The sequence below is a fragment of the Aethina tumida genome, chromosome 3 (genome assembly GCF_024364675.1).
Source record: "Aethina tumida isolate Nest 87 chromosome 3, icAetTumi1.1, whole genome shotgun sequence".
Lineage (NCBI taxonomy): Eukaryota > Metazoa > Arthropoda > Insecta > Coleoptera > Nitidulidae > Aethina > Aethina tumida.
This window is the reverse complement of record NC_065437.1, coordinates 19,899,033-19,915,109: the sequence shown is the minus strand read 5'-3', so window position 1 is coordinate 19,915,109 and position 16,077 is coordinate 19,899,033. Positions and strand designations below refer to the sequence as shown.

At 28.9% G+C, this 16,077-nt stretch overlaps 1 protein-coding gene across 1 annotated transcript in view; it reads left to right on the top strand.

Annotated features, from left to right (window-relative positions):
* Nucleotides 1-16,077, top strand: part of LOC109596645 (glutamate receptor ionotropic, kainate 2-like) — a 34,881-nt gene that overhangs the window by 14,823 nt on the left and 3,981 nt on the right. Inside the window, exons 6-15 of the mRNA XM_049964779.1 lie at nucleotides 1,730-1,891; nucleotides 2,476-2,520; nucleotides 2,575-2,619; nucleotides 2,915-3,153; nucleotides 3,750-3,966; nucleotides 4,704-4,788; nucleotides 7,368-7,506; nucleotides 10,000-10,137; nucleotides 13,679-13,878; nucleotides 15,249-15,479. Of these exons, the coding sequence (XP_049820736.1) occupies nucleotides 1,730-1,891; nucleotides 2,476-2,520; nucleotides 2,575-2,619; nucleotides 2,915-3,153; nucleotides 3,750-3,966; nucleotides 4,704-4,788; nucleotides 7,368-7,506; nucleotides 10,000-10,137; nucleotides 13,679-13,878; nucleotides 15,249-15,479 (1,501 nt within the window). The remainder of the gene's footprint in view (nucleotides 1-1,729; nucleotides 1,892-2,475; nucleotides 2,521-2,574; nucleotides 2,620-2,914; nucleotides 3,154-3,749; nucleotides 3,967-4,703; nucleotides 4,789-7,367; nucleotides 7,507-9,999; nucleotides 10,138-13,678; nucleotides 13,879-15,248; nucleotides 15,480-16,077) is intronic.

The window sequence follows — 16,077 nt, the reverse complement described above, 5'->3', positions numbered from 1 at the left end:
AACTTCCAATTAAGTAATGATTTGCATAAATCTGCTACTTTTGAGTTTTAGAGTCAGTATTTTGCTTTGTATAATGTTTATTAATCATAATTAAACACATATATAATACAAAGGAGTACACAATAAAATTTAAATTACGTACTATAGTCGTGTAACATATAGTAGGCACCTGGGGGATTAATATAATTTAAACAACTACGCTCTAGAAATACTCTAGTACATTTCTCGTTCCAACAAACGAGTCGTCCAACCATTACAATCAATGTAAGTGCTTTAGGTAATAAAAGATTTCATATTTTACCTTGTGCAGTGTATAGGCAAGAAAAACAGAACAATGAAGATTGCCATAATTTTCCAGATGGATGCTGCATTGTAACCGGAACATAGTGATGTTATTTTGTTTTATCTATTCTCTCCATTTACTTTTAGCTAAATCACCTCAAATTTATCACGTCCAGGCTTAGTGCAAGAAGATGATACTAGTAGCTAAGTACTTAAATCATTTATGTCACCATAAAGCAGAATTTAGCAGGCCAACAAGAAATATCACTAACTCTCTGGGACATTCATCCCACACTAAATAGTAAAATCTGGAATTATGCCATTTTACATTCCACTCAGTCATATTTCCTAATTGAAATTACAAATACTAAATGTAATTAGCTTCTGTCGTAGGGGACCAAAGCAAAATGGCTGATAATGGATATGAAGAAATAATTCCCATTTACAATTTTCATCTCACTGCAGGGTAATAACAAGTTATCCTAAGGGTGGATATATTTTTAGCAAGAATTACAGCTAAGTCATGCCAACAAAACTTCTAAGTTTTCTAATCTAAATAAACAATTAAATTATTTATTAAATTTTATGAATATCGATGTTAGATTACAGTATAAATGTATGTTTTTTAATACAATCACTCCAGTTTCAACTGATATAGATCTGTATGAAACAAGTACATTTATGAATTTAAAAAAGGTTTTACCGTATGGATTCTACTTATTATAATATAAAATTTAAATCAACCTACATGAAAACCAGCTTGATTGATGTTAATTTAAACTTCAACTTAATTATTCAGATGACGTAATATTATTAATTTATTTTTATTTTATTTTACAGCTTGAAAATAACTTTTTTTCTTATAAATACACATGCAAGGATAGATGTCATAGTTCATCCGGTGTCTACGTATTTAATTTAATAAAGAGTTATGAGCTTTTTTATAAAATCAGTTGTCATTTGAAGGTCAAGTAATATTTACAGTTGACGATATCATATTATTTGCAAAGTAAGCCAGATTCAAATACCACAGATCTTACTTGAGACAATCAAGTCCTCCGAAAGCGACTCCCAGAATTCTGAGTAGCTATCTTATATAAATAAAGCCTGAAATCTACTCAATTAACGTTAATGTAACTGTGTACAATATTTTATGTATCTAATTCCGCCTTCAAGATCTGAAATGTATTATAATAAAATGTATTGTGTGTATAGCTTAGAGCAGTTTTAAAACTGTAAATGGGAATTACTGAATAAAAATTAAGTTAAATACGAAATATATTACAGCACACAATATAAATCTTTTAATACGAAACTGGGATATATTTTTATAGATAGCCATTTGGAAACTAAAATTGTGGTTTTATGTCCAAGTATAAAATTTCCACAGTAAAATTTAAAATGAAAAATTTTGTTGATTTAATGTTAATTTATTTTATATTTTCAGGTTAAGACAGCTTTATTCTACGACGCAATAAACTTATTCATAAATTCGTTCGCTGCACTGGAAGAAAGCAGAATCAGCGAAAGATTGCCAGTAAAATCTTTGAGCTGCGACAGATATGAAACTTCATCACACGGATTTCAATTGTCGGAGTTGATACGCAAGGTAATATATTCCCATTCCTTATTGCACACATTAAAATGAAGTGCAAATAAAAATTTATTATATGAATACGGTATGGAAATAAAAATGTTGGCACTATAAATTTATGTATGTAAGTGAGATAGGATTCTGTCGAGCAAGATACGTTTGATGACATTCATAAAATAATATGCCTGGATTTATATACCAGCTGCTGCGCATAGTAACCTATCCACTTTCTAAAGCAAACATATTGTATTTTAATTTCTAGTACGTTTTCCTGTAATTATGACACGAACCTACACATATTGAAATAGACAAATATAATTGAAAATCCGGAAAATTCACATTCGTTTGAAAATGAAGCTAAAACAATTTGCTCACTTTTTGTCAGACTCAATCATTATTTTTTAACGACGTGGACGTTTTATGTATTTGATTGGTACACCTGCATACCGCGAAATAACATTTTTTTCATGATTAAAAAAACCCTCGTTTCCAAGTTATTAGGTTCATGTTCAGTTTTATACACAAATTTTTTTTAAAATAATACAATTTGAATTAAATTTTGACTGATTGGTAAAACCTTATGAATATATTATTTTTAGGAGTGCAACAATTCTCTGGACACGCGGCCAAGTTTGGATTTAAAGGTGAATTGCACGTTGCAGGCTAAATAAAGCGATTGTAATTGAACTTTATTGTAGATGTGTAGAAATATTTTAATTGGAGATAATCCATTTTTGCGTCATGTAAGTAAATCTAAACATTATCATAAACTATCGACCCAAGTTATTATGAAATATTAAACATTCTGACAGAAATTGCTTCCGTTATGCACTAAAAATTTTATCTAGAACGAGGGTTTTGTATTAAAAGTTGAATATGAAAACTTACTGCATTCTGTGGTAAACTTAAATTAGGTTAATGCAAATTCATGACTTAAAGCGCTTTATTTAAGAAGATAATAATGGAGTCAATTTTTTAGCTTCTATATCTCAATATTTAGATAACAATTTACTATAAAAAATATTTTGTATTATTTAGCATACTCCACGCAAGGAAAGACTCCCGGGTCCTCTAACAGGATTATTGCAGTTTGATACGAATGGAGAAAGAGACTATTATGAATTACAAGTGATCGAACTGGTTAAGTCTGATTTTAGGGTGACCAGTACTTGGAAGCCAACAACACCCGACATTTTACATATGACGGTGTCGACTGCTGAAAGAGAGAAGGAATACGAGAAACAACTCACTATGAAGAATTTTAGAGTTGTATCCAGGTACCCTGGTAAACATCATTGTTTAATATTTTCTTAATGTTTATAAAATGATTTAAATACTCATATTTTAAAAATTCATATTTATATTTCTCACATTATAAATAATCAAAAATTGATAAAAATCATTTAATTTTATGTTACTTCGCACACTTATTAAAATTCCACTAACAAATATTTAATCAAACATATTAATTTATTTGATAAATAAAAATTAATGTTTGCATGCATGAAAACAGCCAAACTCGAAAATTCATTAGTAACTCTGACAATTACACTTATTCATTCATTCGATGTGGATGAAGTTATCTTAATACTTAACTTCTGTACCACTGAAATAAATAAAAAAGTTCTGATTGTTATGAGAAAAGAGTAATTCTTTAAATAGAATTAATATTGATTAAAAGGGAGTAAACAGTAAAAGTTCTGTCTTTATATTTCACTTTGCAGATAAAGGATGAAAGCAATCGTATAATCAATACAAGTATTTATTTATAACGTCATTCTATTTAATGAAACATTGAGAGGCTTCAATGATTAAACTACTGTACTGTTTCAATTAAAATATGAGGGGCGTAATATATTTTTAATTTTATTAGACTTGGTGCTCCATATTTAATGAGAAAAGCAGATCCTCCGGCAACGGTGCTAAAAGGAAACGATAGATTCGAGGGATACGCTGTGGATTTAATGGAGAAAATCTGTGGTTATCTGAATTGCAGTTTTACATTTGAAGTTGTACCAGATGGTCAGTATGGTAACTACAATCCAGAGAAAAAGGAATGGAACGGATTAATCAGAGAACTTCTAGATAGGGTAAGACTACTTTTAATATTTGGCGAATGCGCCAGTTACATGCGATGTAGTCTCCAGTTAAATGAAATAAAATCATTTAGTAACTGTGGGTGTTAATTTCGAAAATTTTTAAATTCCACACATTTCTATTCAAAATCAGCTGTTTTAATGTGAACAAATTGTATCCTTCCTGAATGCTGTTACGTCCAGGAGATCCGGTAATGAGAAACACTGCTTTGATTTCCCCAGTGTTTTTTTTTCTGCAAATCAATTATGATCTTGCGAAAACAAACAAAATTGTTTGTTCTGTTTGTAAATTATTTAGCAGGCCGAGCACCGAATTACACAATCCGCGTTGGTTCGTTTATCAATTATTTAAATTAGAAAAACGTATAGTGAATTTAAAATTAGCATATCCGACTGCCTGAGTTCAAAAAATGTTTTGGGTATTCTCGTTACATTTACATTTATAAAATTGCAAACTGAAATTCTTCCATAAAATTAGTCGTCTTAAGCATCATGGTTGTTGTCACAATCTGCTATAAAGCACCTTACAAAAGATTCACTAAAGAGAAAATTCTATCCCATTTATTTTTGATGTAGCACAACTAAAGAGACTGAAGGTAATCTCGACTGTGGACAAATTCGTGCTAAAATGAAGTGGAACAATGCTTCAGTGCCGCTTAACGGAGTGCCTCGAAAACATCACTCGACACTCGATTAAGAACACAAAGTTTAATCAATAACTATTGTTTCAGAAAGCTGATTTGGCTGTTTGCGATTTAACAATCACATACGAACGACGTAAGGCAGTCGACTTCACGATGCCCTTCATGACACTAGGTGAGTTCGGGAACGTCGCGTCGTCTTAGTTTAAGTGTCATCGTAAAATCGACCGAATCCTTTCTTTGGTGCTCCTTCGAATTGAAAGTAATGCGACAGGGGAGGCACCTTGGATTAAACTTAATGTCCTGTTGTTTTTGCTCTGATGCATTTTCTTCTGTTACTTAGAGTAAATGACTGGGTATCTAATTAAATAAATTACGCAGGTATTTAATCATTAAATAGGACATTAAGGTAAGATCAAATGAAGGCTCAATATCCAAAGACACATTCAAACTCATCATTAGCTCGTATAATAATAAATTTAGAAAATTGACAAACCTATAAGACTAAATTAATCATCAAATGAATATAAAAAAGTATTGATGTATTAATAAAATACTTTTTATAAAGACAGAAATATATATATATATATATATATATATATATATATATATATGTATATAATCTTTCATAACTTTTAAATAATTTTTGAGAATGATTTTTTAGCATGAATCTTGAGAAATATTCCTTTCCATAAATAAGATAGAAATAACATTATAATTTTAAATAGAAATTCCTATTTTTATCACAGATTCAGATTTTAGGAGTTAACAGATTTTTCAGTCACTTTCATCATTTTCATAATATGTTTCCAAAACAAATAATTTCAATGTCCTAAGTTTCGTATTTTTAATCGATAGGTTTTTCATTTATAAACATTTCAAGTCCTAGCAAACAAAGATCGAATAAAAAATAAAAATATCATGAGACAATAAGATTCTTTCTTAATCTGAAAACTCGCTAATTGAAATTTCCTGTAGCTTCATTTGTATGAAATAGTATATTTAAATAGCTTCCTTAAACAGACATTGCAGGCTTTACCAAAAAGTTCAATTGAACATTTCACAACGATCTACAATCTATTAAATTGTATAAAGAAAATTTATATTAATTGAATGTTCACTTAGAAATATTCCTGTATTAAAATAACACAAATGCTTCAATTACGTCAAAAAGATTAACACATTTGGTAGACAGGGGTCGCAATTAATTCGCATTTATTCTAAAACACCTAAATATTCGTTTCTTTCCATCATAATATTTTCATTTCTTATTCGATCTTGGTCTACCAATGCTTAAAATATTTATTATTAAATAAACTAACAGTTAAAAATATAATTTTTATATTTTGGTTGTTGAAAAAAGTACTCAAATGGTGAAAATCGACAAATAATATAGGAAATTAAAAAAAAAATACTTTTATGTTCAGCACCACTAATAATATATAAATATTTTCATTTCTTATTCGATCTTGGTCTGCCAGTGCTTAAAATATTCATTATTAAATAAACTAACAGTTAAAAATATAATTTTTATATTTTGGTTATTGTTGAAAAAAGTACTCAAATGGTGAAAATCGACAAATAATATAGGAAATTAAAAAAAAAATACTTTTATGTTCAGCACCACTAATAATATATAAATATTTTCATTTCTTATTCGATCTTGGTCTGCCAGTGCTTAAAATATTCATTATTAAATAAACTAACAGTTAAAAATATAATTTTTATATTTTGGTTATTGTTGAAAAAAGTACTCAAATGGTGAAAATCGACAAATAATATAGGAAATTAAAAAAAAATACTTTTATGTTCAGCACCACTAATAATATATAAATATTTTCATTTCTTATTCGATCTTGGTCTGCCAGTGCTTAAAATATTCATTATTAAATAAACTAACAGTTAAAAATATAATTTTTATATTTTGGTTATTGTTGAAAAAAGTACTCAAATGGTGAAAATCGACAAATAATATAGGAAATTAAAAAAAAATACTTTTATGTTCAGCACCACTAATAATATATAAATATTTTCATTTCTTATTCGATGTTGGTCTGCCAGTGCTTAAAATATTCATTATTAAATAAACTAACAGTTAAAAATATAATTTTTATATTTTGGTTATTGTTGAAAAAAGTACTCAAATGGTGAAAATCGACAAATAATATAGGAAATTAAAAAAAAATACTTTTATGTTCAGCACCACTAATAATATATAAAAGTAAGCTTTTACATTTTTGCTGTAAATTAGTGTTAAACTATAAAAAATAATAAAATATGTTTGAATAAATAATAATGTAATTTTATCTTATTTTAGAAAATCATAAATTTTGTATTTTAAGTAATAATATTTTTACAACTGGAAATAACATGTTCGTTTCGTAGCCACATAATAACGTAAATAGAAAACGGGCGATGTTCAAGAAAAACCCCGATAATATCTCGTTCATTTCCAAACACAACTTCCTTATGCCACTAAAATTGGTTCACCAGCAAAAGCAATTTCCACTTCCTCAAGAAATCTCAGACGCAGCTACGCAAAGCGAACACGGCGAAAAGATGCCCCGGTTTTACACTCCCAGAAACCTGAATTATTTAGCAATTCCCCAGCTAATTAACTTATTAACATATTCGGAGCGAAATTGTTTCACAGCCTTTCAGGAATTCCACATCCGCGCCGCTAACACTTTATCGATCCCGTAACGGGTGTTACGCCAGTGCGTGTCCCACCGTTAAACGACTGTTTTGTTTCAGGTATTAGTATTCTGTACGCAAAAGCTGTTAAGGAACCGCCGGAGCTTTTATCTTTCACCAATCCCTTATCTCTCGACGTCTGGCTCTACATGGCGACCGCCTATCTTGTGATGTCCATGCTAATCTTTTTAGTTGCCAGGTAACGATTTTTTTTGACGATGATTTATACGTAACCGATTGACTGGGTGAGCTTTAATAGACACATGTGTATCGGTCGATCGGATACCTCCTTTGTGGAGACCGCTGTTGGAGGGAAGAAATTAAGTTTGCTTCAAACGTCAAAAATTGTTGGAAGATGTTACTTTACCTCATGTTATATTTATATCATAAAACAATAAACATAAAATGAAACAATAATACAATTATTACGTATTTAAATTTTGGAGTAACTAACTCAAAGTTATTCTGCCTATCAGGTCTACTATTATGCAATTATGAGAATACTGATAATAAAGTATTTAAGATTAATACAACAATGATTCTTTTTATTGTTAGATGTATTATATTAGTGCTTAAATTACTTAATAAAAATGTTGGGTTTTTTTCTCTTAACTTTTTTAAATTCAAAACACTTTAATCGTCTAAAGACTTTTCATTTCAAATCAAAAAGTCTTCTTGATTGATGTGATAATTTACATCATTATTAAGTCATACCAAAATTAACTAATATCTGGTGTCAAAAATAACGTGTATATATTCTCTGATCGAAACCTGTTTTAATCATCAATTGCATTAGAAAAAGATTTACTTATTTTCATAAAAAGACCTTTTAGCGAAACCCAACCGCAAGTATGTTTGATGTTTACGTTCGAACGACCTAATAGAATCGGTTGGAAGTATCGCAACGCGGGCTCTTGTGCGTATAAAAGTTTATAGACAATTGATTCAAAGTCTATTGCTATGAGGCTAAGACGAAACTAAATAAACGGAAGAAAATCCAATACTTCCCGGATTTGAATTTTACATCGGGTTCGGGACTTAATATTTTCGTTACATTATGCTTTTCATTTATTTTTTAATTGAATTAATTTAGTGCTATAATTACATTTGAAGTAACATTATTTGTTTAAATTAAGTTTATCACGTTTACAGCGGGTATTCAAAATGACAATTAGCACGAACTGAATGAAAATTTTAAACATAAATGTTTTGTTTGCAATTTTCACTGGATAAACGAGATTTATTATTTTAGAGACACACAATGTATATAAATTTTGATTGTACTTGTTTAGGATATTTATGGCAGATTCCAACAGTCATATAAAACACATTCATGGATCCGTAAATTTGTTATCTCATTCATAAAATTCCGTTACGCTGAATTTTTTTTGTTTGATTAAATTAAGCCAATTGATTTTCAATAAAAAATTATTAAATTTTCAATTTCATTTCTAATAAATTAATAAAATGCTGATGAGTTTTGGAATGCTATTAATATTCGCGCATTCACCATTTTTGTAAAAAGATAAATACACCAAACTGTGGTTCCTCTATCTTTCTATTTGTTTTCTATAAGGTAAAGGTAAAAGTATATGAGGGATATATGATAATATAATTTTCTTTCAGGTCGTTACTCTTATTTAAACGTTTTCTCATCTTTTGTTTTCCTTCTGTAAGGAAAGATTGTTCCATTCCCTCAAATAATAAGCAATAATCTCATCACCATAGCAAATTTATTTTCTGTAAAACCAATTTTTATTTTTGAACATAGGAAATGACACATTTTTTGTTGTTTTTTCATAAACTATTCTACTCAGAAACTTGACAATTGCACTTAATATATTCAAAGGTTATGAAAAATGTTTTTTTAAATAGAAAAGCCATATCTAGCCTAGATTATATACTTATCTATCCTTTGTAATGAACTATAATTTTAATAATATGTCATAAACGAGATCTTGTGAGTAACAAGAAGGAACGTACACTAAATTCACATCGGTCGAAAACAAATTTGTAATTGAAATTTGAATGTGTCGGGATGGCTATAAATAAAATAAGGGTTTTCTCAGTAACAGAAGCGGTTAACCACTCGGTCTTATTTGAATTTGCGGAAAATGTTATCTACTGCAGAATGTGTAGGCTTCCGAAACTTTCACACTAAATCATTTCAATTTAAATTATTTGGACACTGCAAATAGCGCTTTTTCGGTCGGTTCATAATTTTATGAATAGGAAGTTGTGTGGCAAATGCATGGTCGGAATTCCGTTACAGTTTACTTTAGGAAAACATAAAAACCTATTGAACGTACAGTATTTTTTCACCAGTGCTAACAAATTTGTTTGCAGTTAAATTGCATTTGAATGATACTACAAATCTTTTTGTGAACGCATCACTTATTTTTAATCAATTCAAATTGAAAATTCCTTTTTAATTAACAATGATCAAATTGAAATATAACCCGATTATTAATTAATAATAAACGAATTAAAATTTACATAAATTTTACGCCTAATTAATTTTCTACTAGTTCCTTAATACGAAATAGAATTACATAATGGATTTCTCAGTAGTCGACATTCACGAGATATAAAAATAATCGTCGAAATTAATCAGGAAACCCACATAAGACGTGACCGTCGAAATATCATCGAATCAAAGTAAAAGCTATTTATGGCATTTTAATTGTTTCAGGCTAAATCCGAACGATTGGGAGAATCCTCATCCTTGTGATCCGTGCCCGCAAGAATTGGAAAATATTTGGAACATAAAAAATTGTTGTTGGCTGACCCTCGGTTCCATCATGGCTCAAGGTTGCGACATGTTGCCGAAGTGGGTATCTGTAGAAATCATTAATTTTATATCTATACATATGTCTATTTAATATTGGTCAAATACTAATTTTAACAAGAAAGTTTACTAATAAATAATTGAATATTGAATCATTGGATTAATACTATACTAAATGTAAAAATACATTAAAATTATTAAAACATATACTAAATGTAAAACATAAAACAAAACTAAATGTAAAAATACAATATTATTTTTTCTATTTTCTTTCATATTGTCTAACTTTGAAGAATTACAAAAATGGACAAAAAATATTTTACAATTTGTCCTAAAAGGTTTTTTCATTTTATATATTTTGAGACCAAAAAGTTAATTAAGGTGCATTTCGTAAATTTTGTGCTATAAATGAAATAAATCAAATAAAACAATTTTTCTTTTTATCCATTTAATAATTGATTGTAGAAATAATGTATTTAATGTTCACTGTTATTAACTCGTTTAACTGTAGAGCAACCATCAAAACATGGCTTCTCTCCAATAATCCTGAGACCTTATTTCCATGATAATTAAATTTTGATGAACTTGTCCTTTTTGTTCTTCAGCTCTCAAATTAGGAGGGAAGTAATCCTGATGAGAATACAGAAAATATATTTTTGACACATTGATACAAGAGAAAAAAGATATTGAAATGTAGAAGTATTATGCCTTCTGTTTTTTATTAGACTTTATATTGAAAGAATTTAATATAACCCGAACCGAGGTACATGTTTATTGACTCAAAATGTTCATAAAAGAGTATTTCATTGAATTAAGTAAAGATCATTTTGATCTGTCACTTATGATTCTTAATGCTTGAAAGTTACAAATTATGAAAAAGAAATTAATTTTTTCTTTTTTCTCATAACTGCAAAACTAAAATTTTTCTATTTGCTCATTATTAATAAATATAAAATAATAAAAAGATATTATTTCATATATAAATTACAAAAAATCAATTTACATCCGGTCGTACATCAAAAGTATTCTAAAAGCAGTTTTATCAGGACGGGTATAATCAAAATCAAAATTGTTATACTGTAATATATTATTTATTAAGAGGTGACCTAGTTGAGACCACTTATACAGAGTAGAGTAGTGCTACGGTAAATAACGCTAGAAAGGATGGGAAATTAAATAAGACGAAATTGCAGCTCTCTACTTATCTAGTAAACGTCACATTAATGTAATATACCGTCCTTAAGATAAAAGTGGGATACACTAAAGTCAAGTGGAAACTGCTTTATCCTAATCGAAATTGCATGTGCATTTTTGCGGTTTAGTGAGGAATGGTGAGACAGAAAGTAACGTTTATAGTCTTACCTAGTCGGTCTTCTGCTACATTAAGCTCAGTGCGACACGATTTTTCTTAAATTTCACCATAATTGAATTCGTTTCAATTTAACTAAACTAAATAACAATACATGTAAAATAAGTATTGTTGTCGATCCGTTGGAAAAACGATTGTGGAAACATTTGCGTTGTCATTCGATTGGAAAAGCAGTAGTAGAAACATTTGTGTTGTCATCAAGTTTAAACATTGTTTAAATCTGAATTCGTTTTGAAGTGTTAATCATTTATTTGAATTTAATTAGATCAGGATTACAAACCAATTGGATAAATATTTATTTGATGATTACTTCTAATTAAGTTAACATATTATGAGCCTCCCACGATATGAGTATTTTAATTATAAATAAATTTAATATTAATATGTAATTCAATTTTGACATGTATATATAGGTATCTCACATATGCTTGGATAAATTAATAATGGGAAAATTTATATTATAGCACGAATATTAATAAATATATTTCGAATATTAATATCATACTAAATATTAATTTATTACGTAGATAAATTTTAAATATATATTTTATATTGAAATTATTACAATCCGTAACAAATAAAAAAGGTTTAAAAATTCGATTGTTTATTAATTAATTTAATTTTACTAATGACTAGTATTTCTTTTTAGTAAATTAAAAATATTATTCAATATTTAATTTGCTGCATATTCAGGACAATATTTAATTAATTATAAAATATTCAAATATAATATGAGATACTATTTAAATTATTTATTATTATTATTAATAATTAATGTTGCCCAAAAATTTTTGTAATTTCAAGTAAACTTAGCAATAAATCTTCAAATTTACTTCTTGCAATGTTTCAAATAAGTCTAAGATTTACCACTAAATGTATGTATACTATCAAAAAAGTTTCAGTAATTATTTAGTCCATCTATTTTCAGCCTTAAAAAATCGGAAAGTTGATTTTTTAACAATTTTTTTTTTAAATATTCTGCTCTTCGGCAGAGAAAAAAATTAAAAAATGCCATTTCTTACGGTTTTTGCTAAAAATTTTTTATACTATATGCCTATTTTATCAATAATTGTTAATAACGTAATTTTTTTCTAAACTTTTGAAATTTATTAAAATAAATAATAAAAAAATATTTACTTTTTCCACTTTAATAAAAATTGTTAAATTTTCAGAAATTCATAAAAAATTTTGTTGAATTTTTAGAAAAAAATAGGTATATAGTGAAACATTTTTTTTATACAAATTTCAATCAAAAACATTATATATAAGCATTTTTCAAACTTAAAAATCATTTTTTTCTCAGAACATATTCTTTAATGTGACGAAGAGTAGAATATTTCAAAAAATATATATGAAAAATTGTTTTTTCGATTTTTTTATAGTTAAAAATTAGTGGAGCCGCGATTCTAAACAATTACCAAAGTTTCCATATATAATTTCTTGGAAAATTAGTAGAAAACACACATTACTGAACAAATTTAAATAAAAATAAATTTCGATTTTATTCATCAGTTTAATTAATAATATAATTCTCTAAAATAATTAAATGTAAAACCAACTCTAAGAATGAAGCGGGAACCACCGTAAATATGTAATATTGCTGGAATCGCTTGTTTACCAATAATTTCCGTGTTCATCAGAAATAAACCGAAAGAATCTAACAATTTTTTTCACACCGATACATCGACTCATCTCGCGGCAACACTAGCGTGTGATGTCTTCGGCCTCGGCATGAAGATCAAAGCGACATTCTGAGAAGCGCGTGCCAACAAGGCAAGGCATGTGCCTGGCTTGTACTCTCGCCGGTCATAGTTTATGATATTCTGACCGCTTCCTTGTACGAGCAAAGAGACTCCTGTTCAAAGACGCCGCCGCCGAATACATCTCTTCTCATCAACAACATATAATATCATCCTTACCCACTTAGACATCCGTTTCTGCGTTCCTGGTTTGACTGACGGACATTTACTTGAATCGACGTTGTCCGAGTTTCCTTCTACACGGAACGTCTTTTTTTTTAATGTAACCCAAAACCGCAACTTCAAAGACTCAGTTATTCTAACATATGGATAATAAATATGAAGAGTAAAGACAAAACTTTTGTTTTTTAAATTTTTACTATAAATTGTAAGTAGAATAAACTTAAATATAAAAAGAACAAACATTTTATTAATTGATAAATCGATACGTTTCACCGCACCTATTTAATTACAGAGGAATATCGACTCGGATGGTTGCTGGAATGTGGTGGTTTTTCTCCCTAATCATGACCGCCTGTTACACTGCTAATTTGGCTGCATTTCTTACGATGGAACGTATGGGTCCGACTATCGAAAGTGCAGATGACTTGGCTAGTCAAACGAAGATTAAATATGGATGTTTGAATGGCGGTGCCACTTCGTCGTTCTTTCGCGGTAAGGAATTTTCATATTTATTGAAAACATTTTGGTTAATAATTGTTATATCAAACATAAGGAAACTTTAGGTTGTTAAGTTAAATCATTATAACAATCAGAGTTAAGAAGAATTAAGAATTTATAGAAATGTATAGAATCATATTTTTTCAAAACTAATAATAAATTATTTATTTTTTAAAATAACAACTTGTGAAATTGGATTGGAAATTAGCGTTAAAACAAATAAAAAGTCACAAAACCTTGTATGTATTTAATGAATATGAATTCAAAATAATTAATGTATTTTATTTTAATTAACATATTGTTTGGCATGCAAAATATGAGGTATAATTTGAGTAACCTGTTAAACAGTTACGTTAGTGTGAAGTTGCTAACGAGGCAATTTAAATTAGGTAATTTAAATGCATCTCCAAACTATATTAAAATGTGTCTTAAGAACAAGTTTTACACATGCGAAATATATGATGGTTCTTCAGAACGCAGATATTAAATGCATCTGGAAACGTGCTTCTGTAAGCTTTCATGTACTTACTCTAAAATATAATTTAATGCCTATTTACATGATAACCAGTATCTTGTTGAAAATGTGAAGTGACTTTTATACCGTTAGACGAAATCTTTTTAAAAGAATCTTGGTAAAATGGAATTGTTTTTATGACTTTACAAGTTTAAATTTATTTTGTACACTCGTTTGTCATCGATGTTATACAATAACAACCACAAAAACTTAAATCGTTTGAAAAAGCCAGTTTAATTATTTGAACTTCATTACTCACTCATCAATCGTCACGAATGTGCATTCATTACATGCAGCAAGTCTATTTTGCTCTAAACATTGAGTAACAGAACATCCGCATTATAAATAATTCAATACTAATTGTACGCAAGCTTTACCGAAACGGCAAGGAGATGTTCAAAGATTTAAACTAGTTTAAGTGTTTCCAAAAACAATTTAGTGACTTAACTGAAAGCTTTCTAAAAACTTCTTTGCCAAAACAAAAAAATGTTAATTCGTATACGACATTTATAGTCATGATTCATTTAACCAGATGAAATAAATATTGTATCGTATTATGCATAAAATAAATGAGTAAATTATTTTTTTAACACAATTTTTGTTTTTAATTTAGATATTTTCATTTTTTTATACCTGTATATAATCACACATAGAATATTAAAAATATACTGGCTACTAAAAATTAGTCAGTTTAAGAAAAAAAACACGAACAAAAACGGCATCAGAACACGCCCACACTCAAGAGCTGATTTCCATACACAAAGCGGGACGGAACTTTTATTTATGCCAATAAAATATTCACATAGAAAGGAACAAATGTATGCTAATGTCCGTATTGTGCTTTTTCCAGAAACAAACTTCTCGACGTATCACAGGATGTGGGTGCAAATGGAGTCCGCAGATCCGAGCGTCTTCGTCAAGGACAACAAGGAGGGTGTGAATCGGGTCTTGACCAGCAACAGGAAATACGCTTATCTTATGGAGAGCACCTCCATTGAGTACGAAATGGAGAGGAACTGCGATCTGATGCAAGTGGGCGGTTGGTTGGACTCGAAGGGCTACGGAATCGCCATGCCAACGAGTGAGTTTTATTTTCCTTTTCTGTTTTACTTCTACTCGTTAATGATTTTATCGTATTAGTGGAGGTTGCTAACAGTATCAATTAGGCAAGTGTACAAATTCTAATCATTGTTGTTTATAATGTGTATATTATAGTTGTATATTTTAGTCCAGCTATCCAGCTTTCAACATATATTTAATAATTAAAATTAAGAATATAATAAAAATTTATATGAAAAACAAACTACACTACTGATGTATAAAGCCATCACGCCGAGTTAGAAAGTATTCGTCGGCGGTGGATCTTTGCATACGAAACAATTGGAACCCCGTGGTCCTTTTACGACGATTGAGAACTAACTCCTTGTTCAATAGTTCCGACTCTTTATTGTTTCTTTGTTAAAATGCTGATTTATGATCAGTGGCGTTTTAAATAGGCCGGGGCTTAATTTCATATAAAATCAATTTAGATTTATGAGGGAGATTTCGTTGGATACATTCATGGACTATAAAAGGCTATTAATGTGGAGGGAAGTTAAATATCTATAAATCTCATATTTTTACTAGCTCAGTTTTCGTACTTTATGTTATAACATCAAACGGACCGTTCTCCATCAACG